The sequence below is a fragment of the Ornithorhynchus anatinus genome, chromosome X2 (genome assembly GCF_004115215.2).
Source record: "Ornithorhynchus anatinus isolate Pmale09 chromosome X2, mOrnAna1.pri.v4, whole genome shotgun sequence".
NCBI lineage: Eukaryota > Metazoa > Chordata > Mammalia > Monotremata > Ornithorhynchidae > Ornithorhynchus > Ornithorhynchus anatinus.
The window spans coordinates 9,690,269-9,710,254 of record NC_041750.1 but is presented as its reverse complement, the minus strand read 5'-3'; the positions used below and the strand labels follow the sequence as shown (position 1 = coordinate 9,710,254).

The window sequence follows — 19,986 nt, the reverse complement described above, 5'->3', positions numbered from 1 at the left end:
TAGACATAATCCCTGCCCACAACGAGCTCCCAATCTAGAGGAGGAGCTTACTTGGAGAGATTTCCTCAGGTTTCAAGTTCTGAAAGTCTCCCTTAGTGGACATCACCTGGTCTTAGAAGCAGAGATGTTTCCAGGGCTGTTTTGAGGCCCCAAGGGGGGTCTTAGGGGATCAGACCACCCTAGCAAGGAAGCTAAAGTCCTGTTTGTGCCAGAGGAGTTCTCGCCACCGTGAAAGTTTCCAGCGTCTGTTTCCCCTCCTCCTGTTCCTCCAAAGCCCCCCTCCCCAACCATCTCCAGCCACACATCCTGGGAGAGAAAGAGGGGAAATACATCTCACAAAGAAAGAGCCGTTCTATTGGTGGAGCCTCTGCCCAGCGAAGCAGCCCAAAGTCGTAATTGAGTCGAGCTAACTCCCAGCTGGCCAGCCATGACTTGGTGCAGGAAGAGACTCCTGTCTGCTTAGGAATCTCTTCCAGAGCAGATTTTCCACAGGAAGGAGGCAGGAAGGACAGGGAAGGTGTCACAAAGCCCCAGACTATCAATCAATCAATCAATCAATCAATCAATCAATCAGTGGTATTTATTGAGCACTTACTGGATGCAGAGCACTATACTAAGCGTTTGGGAGAGGACAGTATAACTGAGTCGGTAGACACGATCCCTGCTCACAAGGAGCTCACCGTCTAGCAGTTAGCAAGAGCCTGGTTGCAGGCCAGGAGGGGATGGGGCCAGGACCCCCAGAGGTTCTGGCTTCTGCCTCCAGGAACAACAGCCTGAACCTGGACTCAGCCGGACTTTGGGGTGGCTGGCGGAAGCTTCTGCCCCGAGCAGAAGGGTGGGGTGGTCGGAAAGTCCCTTAGTGGCTCCGGCCTTGTCTAGTGCAGATTGGGGCCCGGCCTCTCTCTTCCTTGGTTCTGGGCAGGGTTGGACTCAGCCCCTCCTCTCTACCTTTTAATGGACTGATCCCCTCGCCCTCCCCTTTGGGGCCCACCCTCCGCGTTCCCCAATCTCAAGGGAAAAAAGAGCCTCGGCACCCCCCAAGTGGGAGCTGAGTGTGAAAGAACAGTGAGGATGAGGCCTGGCTATTTCTTTTCTGTGGGCATAAACCACAGGAAACCAGACTCCGTTATTCTGAAGTGCTGGCTTCATTGTTGTCTTTTCCGCCCCGTGATACTCTCTGCCCAGGGTTCCTCAAGCCCTTGGGGTGGAAGTGACTATGCCAGGGTCATTTCCCCTGGGGCATGTTTCCTCAGGTTTCCTCAAAGAGGCCAGGGACTTCCTCAAAGACATACAGCTTTCTTCCCCCTCCATTTCTCCTCACCCCCCTCACCTTCTAACCTCCCGGGAGTGAGACTCCTATGTGGAAAAAAATGATTTCATTATCAAAACAATTTCCAAAAAAAATCCATAGCAAATCCCTGTCCCTACTGCTCCCAGAAGCCCTGCAGTGAACCTGACAATATTCTTAAAAGGCTCCAGACACGGCCAAGAGAGGCAGCTCCAGAAAAGGGAGGGGCCAGCTAGCCAGCAGTTGGTCAAAAGAGCATATTACTTCTCTTATCCCCAACAGCTTGTTGTCCAGGATGGGAAGCCATCCCTAGATTCCCTTAGGTCCATCTTCCAACCCCAGGGCCACTGGCCGCCCCCGCCCCACCTTTTTTTTAAAAATGGTATTTGTTAAGTGCTTACTATGTGCCAGGCACTGTACTAAGCCCTGGGGTAGATGCAAGCTAATCCGGTTGGGCACAGTCCCTGTCCCATGTGGGGTTGACTGTCTTAATCCCCATTTTACAGATGAGGAAACTGAGGAACAAAGAAGTGAAGGGACTTGTCCAAGGTCTCACAACAGACAAGTGGCGGATCTGGGATTAGAACCCACGTCCTTCTGACTCCCAGGCCCGTGTTCTATCCACTTGGTCATGCTGCATCTCTAGCCAGAAGAACATTTGCTCTCTGAGTCTTTCCTGTGTGTCCCTAGACTTACCTGGGGATTTGGAGGGGAGGTGGGAACCCCAGAAGGATTAAGGTCACTCAGAGGCTGGTGGAGAACCTGAAGCAGGAACCAGAAACCATGGATGGGTGTGGAAGGAATCAGGGAGGGGGCTAGTGGGTTGGTGAAAGCCAGCAGGTCACGTGTGTCTCCTGACCCTCCGGATTTTCGAACTGAGGAGGGCAGGCCTCTATTCCCCCAGGCCCTAGGGTGCCTGCTCCTCCTGGCTGCTCTGGCCCAGAGTGTTGTGGCTTCAGAAGTCAGTAGAGAGAGGTCCCAGCTCCTGTCCTGGGTGGGGCTTCCGATCTCAGCCCCCACCACCTCTTGTCCTCCACTACCCTCCCCTCCCCTCCCGTCTCCTCCCGCCAATGCTGGAAAGCTAGGAGCAGGTCACGTAGTTGGTCGGGAAGGGCCCCAGCGTGCAGCTGTTCTCGTAGAGGTTGGAGTAGGGGCCGTCAGGAGAGGTCCCAGAGCTGGAGTCGGCAGAGATGCCAGAGTCTGAGACCACGAGGTACATGTACTTGAGCTCGGCCTGGGCTGGAGAAGGCAGGCGAGCCCGAGGCGAGAGGATCTTGGAGCTGGGGTCGACGACTGTGTACTCAAAGCTGGAAGCAGAAGCCCTCTCCTCTTGGCCGGGTTCTAGGGCAGAAGCAATCGAAGGGGAGCGCAGCTTGCCCTCCTCCTCCTCGCCCTCTTCCTCTTCCTCCTCCTCCTCCTCGGGGCTGGGAGCAGTGCCCACGCTGCTGCCCGAGCCCAGGAGCCGCAGGTGGAATTGTCCGTGGAACGAATCGCTCCCTCCACCGGGGCTCTGTGGCAGCAGGTGTTCATCCAGTACCAAGTAGTCGTCCTTAGTTTCCGACAGAAGCTCCCCGGACAGGCGACCTCCTTTTAACCCTTCCCCTGGCCCATTCTTGCTCTTGGACCTCAGCAAGGGTGCCTCGTCCACGGTCAAATTGCCAGTCGGGGGCAGGAGGCTGCCCGAGGCCCAGGGAAGTTCAGACAGGACCTCCAGCAGGGTGGGCTGATCCTCCAGGTAGGCAAAGCGGTGGCCCCACCATAAGTAGGCGTTTCTCTGTCCCAGCCAGAGCTGCCAATGAGAATGCCAACACCCCCCCCCACACACACACCCCAGGTCAGCCAGCCCCCAGATCACTCCTGGGGCTTCTCCAGGTGGGCAGGACATCAACCTGGCCACCTGAGGTGCCCACCCCCACCCCCAGCTCTGGGGCCATGAGAAACAGGAGGGAAGCAGTCCAGCCTCTCACCCCATCCTGCACGTAGGGGCCGAGGAGAGGGTACAGGAGAACCGTGGGCAGGTTTTGGCAGGACTGGGTGGGGCGGAGTGGGGCACTACCTGGAAGTTTCCCTTATGGATGGTGAAGAGCCCCTCAAATTCGTGCTCTGGACTGGGGATCCCCGGCCAGATCTTTTTCTTCAGAAACCTGTCCGGGAGGTGAAGAAAGAAGCCAGAACCCAAGCCATTAAGCCTCTGTAAGGCCAGGCCTGGTGGCTCCCCAACTCCAAACCCCTCCACATATCCCAAGATGCCTACTGGCGAGGTAGCCGCTGGGAGATCTGCTGCCTCCCCAACCTCTGCACCCCCCTCAGGGCCCACCATGTGGTGTCTGCAGTGTCCGCAGTGCAGTGCCTACAGTGTGGTGCCCGCAGTGTGGTGCCCAGAGGGCCCGCCCAGCCAGAGCTGTTACCTGCGGTGTGAGAACAGTGCCATCATGGCCAGGAGCAGCAGGATGAACAGTAGGATGAGGGAGAGGGTCAGGATCAAGGGATCCAGGTCTGAAAGGCAGAATAATAATAATAACAATGGCATTTGTTAAGCACACACTATGTGTCAGGCACTGTACTAAGCGCTGGGCTGGATTCGAGCAAATTGGGTTAGACACAGTGGGGCTCACAGTCTCAATTCCCATTTTACAGATGAGGGAATTGAGGCCCAGAGAAGTGAAGTCACTTGCCCAAGGTCACACAGCAAACAAGTGGCAGAGCTGGGATCAGAACCCATGTCCTTCTGACTGGGTTCTATCTGCTACGCCATGCTGCTTCAAAAGAGGGAGAAGGGGGTTCAAGGTGCTTTTCTGTGCCCCTTCCCAAGACTACCCATTTCCTCTCTTCTCCCCCTCCCCCCACACCCAGTGCCAAGGCCTTAGTTTGCTGGGACTCTGAGAAGCTCCTAGGCTTGCTGTCAGTGGTCATGTAAGGCCACAGGTCGCCGGAGGAGGTGCCTTGTAGATGACAAAGAGAAAGGAGTGGCCAGAGAGGGGCCCGGCAGGGGGGCGGGGTGGGGGGGCACACTGGAGGCCAGTGGCAGAAGGACTTAGCCCAGGGCAGACTAAGGAAGGGCAGGCTGGGAGTTTGGCTCCTAAGAGGATGTGGTTGACCAGAGTCATCCTGTCTGGGCTTTGGGGAAATTGCAGAACCCATTTCCAAGGGCACCTAATCTCCATCTCCCCCACCCCCACCCCCATCTCACCACTGGCTGTCAGCACTGTAGCCGGCTCGGACCACGCGCTCCAGTAGCCATTGTAGCTGAGGTCATCCAGTTTGGCACGCACGGCAAAGCGGTAGCGAGTCTGCCCGCGGAGGTTGACGATCAGACACTCGGTCCGCCCTTCCAGGATGTCCACCTGAGAAGCAGAAGCGGGTGGGGGAGGGAGGCAGAAGAGTCCTGCCCAGGCCCTGGTTGGTCCTGGGGACCTTGTCCTGTCCAGACCCTCGGGCCTGCGCCTCCCCACAATTTCGGTGGTCTTAGGCCAGGGCGTGCAGCGACACAACCAGAAAGGGCAGGGTAGGAGAGGCAGGACGATGTGGGGTGGAAGCTGCCCTCGGTCGGCAAGTTGGAGGTCAGCGTGAAGGGGGGTGGTGGGTAGGAGGTGAGTGACGGGAGCCCTTACCTTCTGCATGTCGGCCCCCACCGCAGAGAAATTGACCTCGTAGCGGATGTCGCGGGTCATGTGCGGGATGTTTGGTGGGAGCCAGCGCAGATGGACCTGTCCTGGCTTCTCGGTCTTGCGCACTGTCAGGTTGGATGGGGGGTCCAGGAACACTGCCGAGGGAAGGGAGATCAGGGTGAGAGGCAGCCAGACTACTTTGGACTGAGTGAGGAGAGAGAGATCGATCAAGCCTGGGAAGCAGAAGACAGAGCTCCCTCGGCCCTGAACGCTGACATTCAAGCAGCAGCCGGCAAAAGGACCCGGGTCCAATTTTGCCAAAGGGAGAGGAGGAATGGGGGAGCCTAAGCCCTGGGGTGGGCATAGGCGACCCTACGGGGGAGGGATGGCAGAGACCCGGACGGAGGGCATGAGTTTTTCTGCTCTCCTGGCCCTGCGGTGGACATACCCACTTGGTTGATGAAGACAGTCCTGTTATGGACCTCAGAGTTAGGCTTGCCGGTGGTGATGCTGAGGGCCAGAGGGGTGAAACACGAGGTGTCAGCCACAGGGAAGTTGCAGGTGTAGCGCACGGTGTTTCTTGCTGTCTTGGTCACCTTCAGCCTGCACTCTTTCCTCGGTTCTCCCCTGAGAGGTAGACCCACAGATGCCTGCAGCTCCACAAAAGGGTCCTTCCCAGCTCATCCTTCCCCAAGGGCCGGAGCGCCACATGGGCGGGGCCCAGTCTTTGATCCCACTGGTCCCAAGATAGTGCCCACTTGCACTTCCTCGGGGTCTGGCCGGGGGCAGCCCCAGGCCGTTCCCGCAGCCTCCCAGCCACCTCCCACTGGAGGGGATTCGAGGCCCGGGGGACCGTGGCAAGGCCATTGGGCCATTACCAGACACGGGCAAGTTTCTGCATGTGCCAGGTCGTGGGACCCAATGCCGGGCTGAGCGAAGGCTCAGTCTGGAGTGGGCCACAGCTCTCAGATTTCCAGCAATGTTTACTGACTGTCTACTGTGGGCGGAGCACTGCACCGAGCACTTTGGGGGAGTTAGGAGACTTGATCCCTACCCTCAAGGATCTTACAATCTAGTGGGGAGGCACCCAAAATAAATTAGGAGGGAAAAAAATGAATTGAGGAAAGCCTCCTGGAGAGGGTAAGATTTCTGAAGAGTGTCAAAGATGGAGAGAGCTGAGGTCTGGTGGGTTTGAAGGGGGAGGGAGTTTCAGACAGGAGGAAGGGTGTTAGCCTGGAGGCAGAGGCTGACGAGATGAGAACGAGGCACAGTGAGTAGGTGAGTTTGGGAGGAATAAGTGCAAACCGGTATGTAGTGGGAGAAAAGAGTGGATAAGTAAGAGGGAGAGAGCTGACGGAGTGCCTTAGAACTAATGGTCAGGAATTTCTGTCGGATGCAGAGAGGAATGGGCGACCACTGGACGTTTCTGAAGGGTCAGGAGACGTGGGCACAATGGCTTTTTAGAAGACTGATCCAGGCAGCAGAGTGAAGTGTGGACTGGAGACTGGAGACTGTAAGTGCCTTGTGGGCAGAGAACGTGCCTACCAACTCTGTATTATTGTGCTCTCCCAAGCACTTAGGACAATGCTGTACACTCAGTAACACTCTCTTAATGTCATTGATTGATTGAGAGGGCAGAGGCTGGAGGCAGGGAGGCCAGTGAGGAGTTGATAACAGCAGTCAAGAGGTAATATGACAAGCACCTGAACCAAGGTGGTGACCATTTGGTTGAGGAGGAAGGGAAATGTTAGGGAGGGAATATCAATCAATCTATCAATGGGATTTATTGAGTGCTTACTGTGTACAGAGCACTGTACTAAGGGTTTAAGAGAGTACAAAATATCAGAGTTGGCAGACATGATCCCTACCCATAAGAAGCTTACAGTCTACAGAGGGAGACAGACAAAAAAATAAATTACAGAGAGGGGGAATAGTAGAGTATAAGGGTTACCACATGTATAAGGGTTAATTATTGATTATGATATTTGTTAAGCCCTTATTAGGTGTCAAGCACTGTTCTAAGTACTGGGGTAGATACAAGTTAAACCAAGTTAAATAGGTGGGACAGAGTCCTTGTCCCACATGGGGCTCGCAGTCCAAGTAGGCGGGAGAATAGGTTCACTGAATCTCCTGTTTACAGATGAGGAAACCGTGGCACAGAGAAGTGAAGTAACTTACTCAAGGTCACACAGCTGACAAGTGAAGGAACCGGAATTAGAACCCAGGTCCTCTGACTCCCAGATCCCTGCCTTTTCTGCTAGGGCACGCTGCTTCTCAACAGAGAGGAAGGGGAAAGGAGTTCCAGGCTCAAGGGAGAACGTGGACAAAGGGGCAGCAGCGGGATAGGTGGGTGGGAAGCAAAAGAGCAGCCGGCGATAGAGATTGAAAAGGAACAGCCGAGGAGGAAAGAGGCGAACCAGTAGAGGACCATGTGGGTCAAACCAACGTTAGATAGTGTTTCCAGGAGAAGGGAGTGGCCCGCAAGGTCCGAGGCAGCCAAGAGCTAATAGAGAAGAGGCCGTTAGAGTTGGCACAGATGAAGTCTTTGGTGACCTTGGAGAGAGGGAGCTCAGTGAAGAGGGTGGAAACTGGATTGGAGTAGGTCAAGAAGAGAGTTGGACAGGAAGTGGAGGCAGCAGGTATATACAACCAGTTCAAGGAATTGGGATTGAAATGGGAGCAGGGAGATGGGGCAAAAGCGGGACGGGTCCACTGAGTTCCAGTTGTTTTTTTTAGTTCAGTGGAGACACGAGCATGTTTGAAGGCAGTGGGGAAGGAGCCGTGGGAGAGGCAGCAGTTGAAGAGGGCAGTCAGAGAGGGAAGGGAGGAGAGAGAGGGGTTTTAGAAGGTGAGAGGGGATGGGGTCAAAGGGATAGTCTAGGACTGTTGTATCATCCTGCGGTGGGACGGTGTGTACATTATGACATATTCCCCAATGTGGGGAGAATGTAGGCATTTTGACATTATCCTGGGGGGCGGGGAGGGGGGTTGTCTGTAGGAGGCAATAGTACATTATGATGTCATCCATTTTAGGGGAAGGAATTGTGTTTTGATGTTGGCTTCTCTCCTGCTGGGGGAAGGGAAGGGGCAATTGGCTATCAAAAAGTTGAGAGAGGGTCCCCAGTTTTCTTCACTGTAATTACCCTGTGGCCCAGGCTGTTTCTGCAGGGGTCCTGGGGGTAGGGTAGGGGGTATTGACTTACTCTAGCTGGTAGAAGAAGCTGTAGTTGACTTTGCTGTGGTTGGTCCTCTCCTCCCAGAAGCAGACAAAGTCTTCTAACCGCTGAGTGAAACACTTGGGATCCTCAGGTTCTTTTGCCAGCAGGGTGGCAACTACAAGGGAGGGGAGAAAGTTTTCATCAGAGCACAGTTGTTTTTTTCAATAGTACTTGCTAAACAGTTACTATGTGTTAAGCGATGGGGTAGATGCTGTCCTACATGGGACTCAGTCTAAGTAGGAGGGAATATTATTCAATCCCCACTTTACAGTTGAAGAAACTGAGGCACAGAGAGATGAAGTGACTTGCTTAAGGTCATACACAGCACACAAGTGGAAGAGCTGGGATAAGAAGCCAGGTCCTCTGACTCCTAGATCCCGGCTCTTTCCACTCCTAGTGAGGTTCACTGGTATATGGCCAGAGGCAGGAGTAAGGGGAGAGAGGGGCAGGTTTCCCTACCACAAACACACCTGCCCATATGGGAACAACATGCCCAGCTGCCATTCATAACCACCTTTTTGGATCCAAGGTCTGCCTTCCCTAGGTCCCCTAAACACATGTGTGTATGTGTGTTTACTACATTGGCTCATGTTAATGGTGTTAGAAGGGACTCTTATCTTGCGTACACACCTAGAATGGAGTAAGAATAATGTGTATTATTATCACCCCCATTGCCCTTCAACACAGGCATATGGCTTAGCTTTTCCTTCCCTATAATCAAGCACTCAAACACAGAGTCACATACTTATACCCACCTCTCCCACCGCCTCCCCTCCCCTGCCCCCCATCCTCCCCCTTCCCCCAGCCCAGCTTAGCATCGGTTTGGGGAGATAAGGAAGCTGACAAACATTCTGCCTCTGTTGTTGTTTTTTGGGTTTTTTTTCCTTCTCTTCCCTCCCCTCCTTTTTCCCCCAGTGTGAGAGGTTGTGGGAGCACCAAGATCTTTGGGAATTCAAGGGGAGATGCCAGGAAGGAGGTAGGGCCTGCAGCACCCCCCTCCTTGCCCATGTTGGGGGTGGGCAGCTCCCCAGCTCTACCTCTGTAGAGGTTCAGAGCTGCAGCCCAAGCACCAGGTTTCCAAGCTGCCAGCAGAAACAGTTTCCTGCCCTGACACACATATCATTTCTACTTCCCCCACAGCAGGCCCTTTGTTCCTTCAGACCCCAGGAAATTTTGAGCCAATTGGGCTGGGGCTGGGTATTCTCCCACATTCAGAAACTGCAGCCAGGAGGGAAAGGAAAGGTACTATTCCTCTCAAGCATCTCCAGGCTCACTAGCCCACATCATCATCAATTGTATTTATTGAGGGCTTACTGGGTGCAGAACATTATACTAAGTGCTTGGGAGAGTACAGTACAACAGAGGTGGGAGACGTTCCCTGCCCACATCGAGCTGACAGTCTAGGGAGACAGACATTAATATAAATCAATATTTTATACTATATAATTTATAGATAAGTATGTAAGTGCTGCGGGGCTGAGGGTGGGGTAAATATAAAATGCCTAAAGGAATAAAGATCCAAGTGCACAAGGGTGACTGAGCTGGGGAAAAAAGGGCTTAATTGGGGAAGGCCTCCTGGAGGAGAGGTGACCTCAATAAGGCTTTGGAGATGAGGAGAGCACAGCACAGCGTAAGTCTAAGGAAGAAGAGTCTTGGGCACCAGGGAAATGGCTGGATGTCACACACACACACACACACATATGCACACACACGCACACGCAGATGCTCACAAGACTCCCAGCCTCGGGCTGTGACCAGAACTGTGTAGGCAACAGTGTCCCCGCCTCTCACTGATCTGTGTCTTCAATTCCATTGATCTGCTAAATTATGGATCAGGCTGTACTTTTTATGCATTTTGGCTTCAGATCATTTTCTTTCCTCTCCCCGTCCCCCTCTGCTGTCCAGATGACTGGAGAGTTGGGGGGTGGGAGGGACACCTCAGCACCAAGCCAGAGGATCTGGGACCAACTTCAAGCTTGCTGTTCTAGCCAAAGAGTCGAGGGGAATGGGAGGGTGACCTGCTCGGTGGGAGGCTGTTGGGCCCGGGGCCCACCCAGCGAGCTGAGAAGAACCATGTCAGGAAGGAGGCCGAAGACTAGGCGGCTCCAACAGCTCCCTCCAACATCCAGATGGCCAGCTGAGGGCCAGTGAGGCTCTGATGGGACCACGGAGCTCAGGCTCAGGGAAGCCAGACAGCTGTTTCTGCCCAAGAGGTCCTCTGCCTAAGCCTATAATAATGTTGGTATTTGTTAAGCGCTTACTATGTGCAGAGCACTGTTCTAAGCTCTGGGGTAGATGCAGGGTAATCAGGTTGTCCCACGTGAGGCTCACAGTCTTAATCCCCTTTTACAGATAAAGTAACTGAGGCACAGAGAAGTTAAGTGACTTGCCCACAGTCATACAGCTGACAAGTGGCAGAGCGGGGATTCGAACCCATGACCTCAGACTCAGAAGCCCGTGTTCTTTCCACTGAGCCACGCTGCTTCTCTAAGCCTATGCCCTAGCCAGTGAGAGAGGAGAGGTAGCTCTTTGATCAAGGAGATTTGAAAGGTTTGTGTGTACTGTGCGGCCACATGAGAAGCCACCCTCACACCCTCCCGCCTACCCTTATCAGCCACCGAACAGGCAGGACTCTGCAAAGATAAAGCCAACAGAAGGAACAGGACTGCTGAGCGGCCAGGACTCCTCCACCTCACCGTTTGGAGAGAGGTGTCCCTGCCCGTAAACTGCCCGTTTAGCAAAAAGCCCCCCCACCTACCCACACACACACATACAGACACCCACACACCCTCCTCAACACACACAAACACACACGCACGCACGAGCGCCACCCCCCTATTTACACCCATTAGCTGGTTTGGGTTATTTTTCAAAGTCTCAGTCAACAACTCTCCATTCTACCCTGCTACCTGCCTGGAGCTGGGGCCACTGACTTGTGTTTTCCTTCCTCGATTCCTCGCCTCTCTCTGCCCCCTCCCTCCATTCCCTCCGCCCCCTCGGCCTGCGACCACCGAGGACTCTTCACCAGAAATCAGAGCAGATGGCAAGATTCGGTGGGCGGGGGGAGTGTGGTTTCAGCAGTGGGTCTGGGCTCTTAGATTCATTTCCAGCCGACACTGCCTCTCCGGGAGACACTGAATACAAACCACTTCCTGTCCTTCCTCAGGGCCTCAGTTTCCCCCCCCCCTCCCCCCCCAGAAAAATGAGAAAAGGGACGGTGTGTCTGCCTAGAGCACCCTGGGAGTTGGAGGGAAGGAAACAAAGGAGGCATTATCAAGAGGGTGGGAGCAGGGACCTATGAAAGCAGCGTGGCCTAGGGGAAAGAGCCCAGGCCTGAGAGTCAGAGGACCTGAGTTCAAATGCCGACTCCTCCACTTGTCTGTTGTGTGACCTTGGTCAAGTCCGTTAGCTTCTCTGTGTCTCAGTTCCCACATCTGCAAAATGGGGATTTGATACCTGTTCTCCCTCCTACTTGGACTGTGAGACCCATGTGGGACTGAGGATCTAGTGTCTACGGCAGCGTTTAGTGCAGTGCTCGGCACATAACAAGCGCTTAATAAGTACCACAATCATTATTACGATGATGACGGCAGACCTAGTTCACTGGCTTTCCCAGAGAAGCCTGTTTGCTCCTGCCTGTCAGTGTCATACCCCTGCCCCTGGATAGATCCGGTCAGCTGATCTGGGCTGATTCCCTCGTCTACCCTCGGTGCCCAGTCGGCTCCTGCCCCGACCCCAACAGGGAAGTACCTTTGCTGTCGAAGCTGGCAGAGGATGGGGCGGGGTCTCTCTCAGGAGGGCCACAGGTGGCCCCAGCCAGCAGGAGGCAGAGAGAGGCCATGGAGGGCCAGCCGGGGCCCAGCGGCTGCTCCATTGTGCTCTGGGGGTCCGCCGTCTGGCCCCAGCGGGTCCCCTCTCCTCCTCCTCTGGCCGCTGCGCTCCACGGGTACCTGGACCTCTTCCCTCCTCCCCTGCCCCCGGGCTGGGGGGGGGAAGGTCCCAGGGGAGGCCACAGCTGGGGTCAGCAGCTGCAGCAGCAGCCAGGCCCAGCTCGCCAGCTGAAGCTCCGCTCCCGCGGAAAGGCTGTGAGAGAAGTGGCGGCCTCAGCAGCGGTGTGGCTGGGGCAGCCCTGGCTGGGGCCAGACAGATAAGGGATGCTGGGCCTCCTGGGGGCCCCTGCTCTAGGCTCGGGGAGGGAAAGGAAAAGAAAAGAGCAAAACAACCCAGGACCGCCCACCCGCCCGCCACCCCTGGCGCAACCACGGGGAAGGGAATGGGTAGCTTGGGGGCGGGGGGATGGGGAGTGGCGGGGAGAGAGGCGGGAGGGGAGTAGCTGAAGGCCTGGAAGAAATCCTTTATGCTTTACACTGGACCCTCTCTGAAACGTAGCTTTGTCTGAGGGTGGCCAAGTTATCTGTCGTTTATTGTCCATTGCCCCGATAGACTCTCAGCTACTCAGTCGATCAATCGATTATATTTATTGAGCACTTACTATGTGTGGAGCACTGTACTAATCACTTGAGAGAGTACAAAACAACAGAATCAGACATGTTCCCTGCCCATAACAAGCAAGTTTACAGTCTAGAGGGGGAGACAGACGTTAATATGAATAAATGAATTAGAACTAAATCCTTGTGGGCAGGGATCGTGTTTACTGACCCCACTGCATTGTAAGTGCTTAGTAGGGTGCTCTGCACACTGTAAGTGTTCAATAAATACCATTGATTGATTGTCTGCCCCTTGAACTGGGCCCAAAACGGAGGTCTCAGGGCACATCACTCTGGGGGAGGGAGGGTCGCAGGGAAGAGAAGTGCCTCAGTTTCCTCATCTGTCATATGGGGATTAAGATCGTGACAGGGACTGTTTCCAACCCGATTTGCTAGTATCTACCCCAGCACTTAGTACAGTGCCAGGCACATAGTAAGCGCTTAACGAATACCACAGTTATTATTATTATTACTATTAGGAGGAGAGGGAAGGCATCAGTTCATGACTAAGTGGGGTCCTGGCGGTCAGAACTCCCCAGCTCTAGGGCTGACAAGCATTTTCCCCTTTTCGCTAAAAGATCTTTGGTCAGAAGGAAGGGCCGGGAAGAAAGGAAGGGACAGGGTCCGGGACTGAAAGAGGCCAGAAACACAGGAAATTGGAGGGAGGGATCCCCCAAGCCAAAGCGGCGGGGTCAGGGGCGGGGAAGGGTCGCTGCTTCCCGCTCTCCTTATGCCCCCTTCCCCAGTCCGGGCAGTGGGCCCAAAAACTATACAGTCCTTCCTCGAATCTTTCTCTTCACGGGTTTGTTTTTTTTTTACTGGCATTTATTAAGTGCTTTCTCTATGCCTGGGACTGTACTAAGTGCTGGGGTAGGTACATGCTAATCAGGTGGGGGACACAGTCCATGTCCCAAACGGGGTTCACGATCCTAATCCTCATTTTACAGATGAAGTAACTGAGGCACAGAGAAGTGGAGTGACTTACCCAAGGTCCTACAGCAGACAGGTGGCAGAGCAGGGATTAGAACCCACATCCTTCTCACTCCCAGGCCTGTGCTCTATCCACTAGCCCACGCTGCTTCTCTTGGATTTCCAGGAACTCTGGGTCTGTTTGGGCTACATGCAGGCATTAGGGTCTCTGAGTCAGATGAGATGGGGTGGGAAGAGGGAAGCAGATGGGGAAGCAGGGCAGCGGGGGCTGCAAACAGGGAACAGAGGAAAGGGAAGCCACAGAAGGGAGGAGAGGGCCATACGCAGAGTGACAAAGGCAAATATGATATTTTGTTCTTTGGGGAGAACCGCCAGCCTGCCTTTGAGGACCGCATTCTCAACTCTTGGCACTCAATAAATACATGAAGCCGGTTTATCGTTGCTTTTGTCTTTTTACGTGCCCACTGCCAACCTCCCAGCCCACCCCCTGCTTAGACTGTAAGCCCCCTAAGGGCCAGGGACCAAGTTTTGTTTGTCCTTTGTGGCTTTCTTCCCAACACTCCTGTTGGGTACTAGTTGGGTACTCACCCTCCTACCCAGCAGCCCAGCACTGCTTTATACTTGGTTTCCCCTAACTGTAATTTCCTTTATTATTAATAATAATAATAATAATGTTGGTATTTGTTAAGCACTTACTATGTGCAGAGCACTATTCTAAACGCTGGGGTAAATACAGGGGAATGAGATTGTCCCACGTGAGGCTCACAGTCTTCATCCCCATTTTACAGATGAGGGAACTGAGGCACAGAGAAGTGAAGTGACTTGCCCACAGTCACACAGCTGACAAGGGACAGAGTTGGGATTCAAATCCATGACCTCTGACTCCCAAGCCCGGGCTCTTTCCACTGAGCCACGCTGCTACCTGCCCACCTCACCCCTACACCCCCCACTAGATTGTAAGCTCCTTGAAGGTAGGGATCGAGTCTACGTACTCCATTGCCCTCTCCCAAGCGTTTAGGGTGATGCTCTGCACACCGTAAGTGCTCAATAAATACCACTGAGTAATTGATTGCACACAGTAAGTGCTCCAGAAATAATACCATGAATGAATGAATGAAGTCAGAGGGGGACAGGATCCTACAATCAAGGCCCAAATTCCTTGTGACCACCCCCGGGCCCTGGACTCAGTGGTCAGGGGGTCACAGGCCAAGGGCCGGGCCTGCTGAAGTAGAGGGTGGGAATGTCTGCTGGGTGACCTCGGCAAGTAACTTGACTTCTCTGTGCCTGTTACCTCACCTGTAAAATGGGGACTCAGACTGTGAGGCACATGTGGGACAGGGCCTTTATCCAACCTGATTAGCTTGCATCTACCCCAGCGCTTAGAACAGTGCTTGACACGTAGTAAGCGCTTAACAAATACATCATTATTAAGCACTGTACTAAGCTCTGGGGTAGATACAAGATAATCAGATTGAACACAACTCTTGCCCCACATGGGGTTCACAGTCTAAGTAGGAGGGAATCCCCATTAATCCTCATTTTACAGATGAGGAAACTGAGACCCAGAGAAGTGAAGTGACTTGCTCAAGGTCACCCAGGAGACAAGTGGCAGAGCTAGGATTAGAACCAAGATCCTCTGACTTCCAGGCCCGTACTCTCGCCACCAGGCCACATTGCTTCCCACAAGGTCATGGGGGCCCATGGGGTTGAGAGTAGGACATCATATCTGTTGTACACAGGTTGCTGGAACTCCTGTCTGATAAACATTTCCAGCCCCAGGGTCCTCCTCACGGACCCTTGACAGTGAACCCTTGGTTATGCCTTCGGTGGCCTAATACTGGGAATTCGGAAGGTTTTTCGCCTGAGGGTGGGCTGGATCCTGGTTCCACACCAGCTCCCAGGGACCAACTAGAATGGAATCTGGGCCAAGAAGATAGAGAGTCAGAGCCTCAGGCCAGGTTCTGGTCCAGTGTCTAGGCACAAACCGTCCCCTGCCTCCACCCAAGCCATGGCTTCCCAGGGAAGCAGTGTGTTCTAATGGAAAGAGCTCGGGCATGAGAGCCAGAGGATGTGGGTTCTAATCCTGCCTCCACTCTTTTTTAAATGGTATTTGTTAAGTGCTTACTATGTGCCAAGCACTGTTCTAAACACTGGGGTAGATAGAAGCGAATTAGGTGGGACATAGTCCCTGTCCCACATTGGACTCACAGTCTTAATCCCCATTTTAGAGATGAGGTAACTGAGGCCCAGAGAAGTGAAATGACTTGCCCAAGGTCACACAGCAGACAAAGTGGCAGAGCCGGGATTAGAACTCAGGCTCTTCTGACTCCCAGGCCTCGGGCTCTATCCCAGGCCACGCTGCTTCTCTAGGTGTTGGCCCAGGTGGTCCCCCTGGCCCCTCACTCTTGCCTCCCCCATTTCTCTCTCTGCCTCCCTTCCCTGAGTACCCAAAGACCATCCTCCTGCTACTGTGTCTGGTGAACCCAGGGCCATAACCGGGTTGTCCTGGTGGTGGCTTGGAGGGGTCGATGTCCTCTCCCATTGGTCTTTGGGACGCAAGAGGTGATCGTATCCATTTCATTCCCTTTGGCCTTGGCTCGCTCCATGCATCTCTGGGATCAGTGCCAGCTTCAGGGCCTTGGCTGAGTGTGTTGAGATGGGGGAGGGGTAAGGGAAACAAGGAGAGAGGGAATCAGGTCCCGGCTTTGGGGCAGTGCCATTTCTGCCCCACTGATTAAACCCTTGGTATTCGAGAAGAGAGGCTGGAAGCCCACCATGCCCATTCCCCAGGAATTGGCTGCCGAGAGTTGGAACCGACACAGAAGCGACACACCCGGCCTAGGAGTTGAGGCTAATGCCAAGGTTGTGTATTTGTGAGATAAGGAGAATAATGGCTATGGGAACATCTTGGGGCAGAGAAAATTTGGAAGAGAAGATACCCCTCACTAGGTGGTCAGCTCTTTCAGGGGAGGGATCATATCTACCGACTCCATTATATTGTATTCTCCTCAAGTGCTTACAATAGTGCTCGGCACACAGCGCTCAATAGATACCGTAGATTGCTTGATTGACTGACACAGAGTTCAGTTTTGGACATGTTGATTTTGAGAGTGTCTGTGAGACAACCAGGTAGAAATATCCTGGGGGCAGGAGGAGACGCAGAGAAGGAGAGAAGTCAGAGCTAGCAAGAGAGATTTAGGGGTCAGCTCCTTAGAGGTGGGAGTAGATGAGATTTCCAAAGGGAGCGACTGTGGTATGAGAAGAGAAGGGGACCAAGCCTAGGCCTGCCAAGGTGAAGCCCGGAGCAGGGTGGTACTGAAAGAGGCAGAAAGGGGGATGTCTTCTCTCTTGATTCTGCTTCCGTGGCCTCAAGTTTTATGGTATTTGTTATTAATAATAAGAACAACAATAATGATATTTGTTAAGTACTTACTATGTGCCAGGAACTGTACTAAATGCTGGGGTAGATACAAGACAATTCCTGTCCCTCAGAGGGCTCACTGTCTTAATCCTCATTTTACAGATGAGGGAACTGAGGCACAAAGCAGTGAAATGACTTGTCCAAGGTCACACAGCAGACACGTGGTGGAGTTGGAATTAGAACCCTGGTCCTCTGACTCCCTGGCCCCATTTTCATCTGTAAAATGGGGATTGAGACTGGGAGCCCCAAGTGGAACAACCTGATTACCTTGTATTTACCCCAGTGCTTAGCACATAGTAAGCGCTTAACAAATACCATATTCATTATTATTTTATTTTTCCACTAGGCCACACTGCTTCTTGTTAAAGCACCTACTGTGGGTCAGACACTGTACTGAATGTTGGGATAGATACAAGCTAATCAGTTTGGACACAGGCCATGTCCCACACGGGGCTCATTGTCTTAATGCCCATTTTACAGATGAGGTAACTGAGGCCCAGAGAAGTGAAATGACTTGACCAAGGTCACACAGCAGAGACGTGGCAGAGCTGGGATTAGAACTCAGGTCCTTCTGACTCCCAGACCTATCCACTAGGCCACGCTGCTTCTCAAGTTGGGGTTCGGACTACCCCTGGGGCAAACAGTGCTAGATTAGAATAGTACCAGAGAGGGGATGGGATTTACCTACAGGGAGGGGTCGGATCCTTCCCCTCAGGGGTTATAGGGATCAGTGTATCTTCCTCTCTGAGCCTCCAACAACCCCTCTTCTCCCTCAGCACCGTCTCCGGACCCCACTGCTAGTCATGGGGGAATAGAGCCCAGTTCCCCTGCTCAGAAGGCTAAAGGTTTTGCTATCTCTGGGACTTCCTTTTCCTGCACAGTGGAAGGTCACCAGCTGGGGCTCTAGCCAGCTTCTGACTCCTCATCCCTCCCTCTCCACACACACACACACACACACACACACACACACACACACACCTGGCACTTCAATTCCCTGTTTGTCCAGCTCCTCTCCTCAATCAATCAACCAGTTGGATTTATTGAGCACTTACTGTGTGCACAGCACTGTACTAAGCGCTTGGGAGTGGACAATATAACAGAGTCAGTAGACACGTTCCATGCCCACGAGGGGAGACGGACATTAATATAAATAAATTACGGGTATGTAGACAGGTGTTGTGGGGCTGAGAGAGAGGCGAATAAAGGGTACAAATCCAGTGCAAGGGCGCCACAGAAGGGAGTGGGAGAAGAAGAAATAAGGACCTAATTGGGGAAGGCCTCTTGGAGGGGATGTTTTCATAATAAGGCTTTGAATGTGGGGAGAGTGATTGTCTGTTGGACATGAAGAGGGAGGTTGTTCCAGGCCAGAGGCAGGATGTGGGCGAGGAATTGGCAGAGAGATAAGTCCTGCCACTGGGGTTGTCAGGGAGACCAGGTCCAGCAGCCCCCCCACCTCCATCTGTCCCCTGCCCCTGCTCCCGGCCTCACTCACCTGTTCTTTCCCTGACTATCAGACAAAAGGCCACCCCAGCCGGCCCCCTGATCAGAAGGTCAAATGAATGTATTCATTCATTCATATTTTTTGAGCACTTACTGGGTGCAGAGCACTGTACTAAGCGCTTGAATGTAGGAGGGCATCTTTAATCAGGAAAATACAGTGTACCTCTTCTGGCCCCTTGCCATTCCATTGAGAATTCTCACTGTACATAGTGTCAACTTCAAACTCTCTCCCTCCCTTTCTGTCTCTCCCTCCTCCCTTCTTCTTCCTCTCCTCCTCCCTCCCTCTCACTCTGTCCCTCCCTCCCTCATTCTCCCTTTCTCCCCCCCCCCCCGTTCCTCTTTCCTCCCACTCTGTCCCTCTCTCTCTCTCCCCCTCCCTCCCCTCTCTCCCCCCTCCACCTTCTCCCCCTCTCTCTAATCCCCCACTCTGTCGTCCCTCCCATTCTTCCCCCCCCCCCTTCTTCCTCTCTCTCCTCCAACCCTCTCTTCCCCTACTCTGGCCCTTCCTCTCCCCCTATTTTCTATATATGAGGAATAGGGATGGCCCTGGAGAACCTGCCAGAGCCCTGCAATGAGTGCTCAAGGCCCAATCATCTACCTACCCCCTACCCCCACACATACACACACATCCAGCCAGCTCCTCTAATTTGAGAGGAAGAAGGGGGTTTTGCTGACGGGCTGAACTCAATCCCATTCCCTCAGACACCTCCAGGGCCCAGGAAGTAGAAAAGGAACTGAGGCCACAGAGCATTAAACACAGTTTATTCTTCCCTTAGGCTGCCTGTTCTTGATTCTCTAAGAGACTCGAACAGCTGAAGAGAAAAGAGGATATGGTCAGAGGCTGTTGGGGTCCCCCACTCCCTTCCTCCACCTCCTCCAGGACCAAGCTCACCCCCCGACAGTCAACTGCCCACCACCCCAACCCCCGATCCAAGCAGGGTAAGCAGGGCTGGGTGGACTTACTTGTTCATGTCTTGGAAGAATCTTAGCACTGCTCCATGGACCTGGACTGAGGCCTAACCAGGAGAAAGGTTGACACGGTTCTGCTTGTCCCCGCCTCCATCCTGGAGACCCTCCCCCACCTTCATCCTGGAGAACCCTCCCTCCCCCATGCTCTTCCCCTACCCGCAACTTCCAAGGGATCCAGCAAACACTCACAGCTTCTCCTCTTTTTCTTCCTTCCATTGCCACAGGGTCCAAAAATAGCAGGCTGCACTGCTCAGAGCCAGTATGATCAGCATGACTTCAACTAAGGGGTGAAAAAGAATGGGGGGCTCAGGAGGAAGGAGGAGAGCAGATTCCCCAAACACCTCAGCCGGCCCACCACCCTGCCTGCCTTCAGGGGGCACTTACCAATGGCTAATGGCGAAGGGTTGTATCTGGCACCGGAGAGTTGGTTCAGCATCATCATCAAGTAACTGCCTTGTTCTTCATTGTCTTTGCCTAGAATTGGAGCCAAGACGGATGTGGGCAGAAATCACGGCCGAGAGAAGGACGAATGAAGAAATGGAGAGAGGGGCACGCGCTGACAGGC

The 19,986-nt window shown here is 53.6% G+C and overlaps 1 protein-coding gene across 1 annotated transcript; it reads right to left on the bottom strand.

The window, feature by feature from the left end:
• Positions 1–1,861: 1,861 nt before the first annotated feature.
• On the bottom strand, positions 1,862–12,290 carry EPOR (erythropoietin receptor). The gene is made up of 8 exons (XM_029053104.2): positions 11,865–12,290; positions 8,100–8,229; positions 5,345–5,523; positions 4,900–5,051; positions 4,479–4,632; positions 3,697–3,784; positions 3,345–3,432; positions 1,862–3,077 (listed from the first exon to the last, which is right to left on the bottom strand). The coding sequence occupies exons 1-8, from the start codon at positions 11,986–11,988 to the stop codon at positions 2,370–2,372; spliced, it is 1,623 nt and encodes a 540-aa protein (XP_028908937.1). The 5' UTR covers positions 11,989–12,290; the 3' UTR covers positions 1,862–2,369.
• Between the last annotated feature and the right edge of the window lie 7,696 nt (positions 12,291–19,986).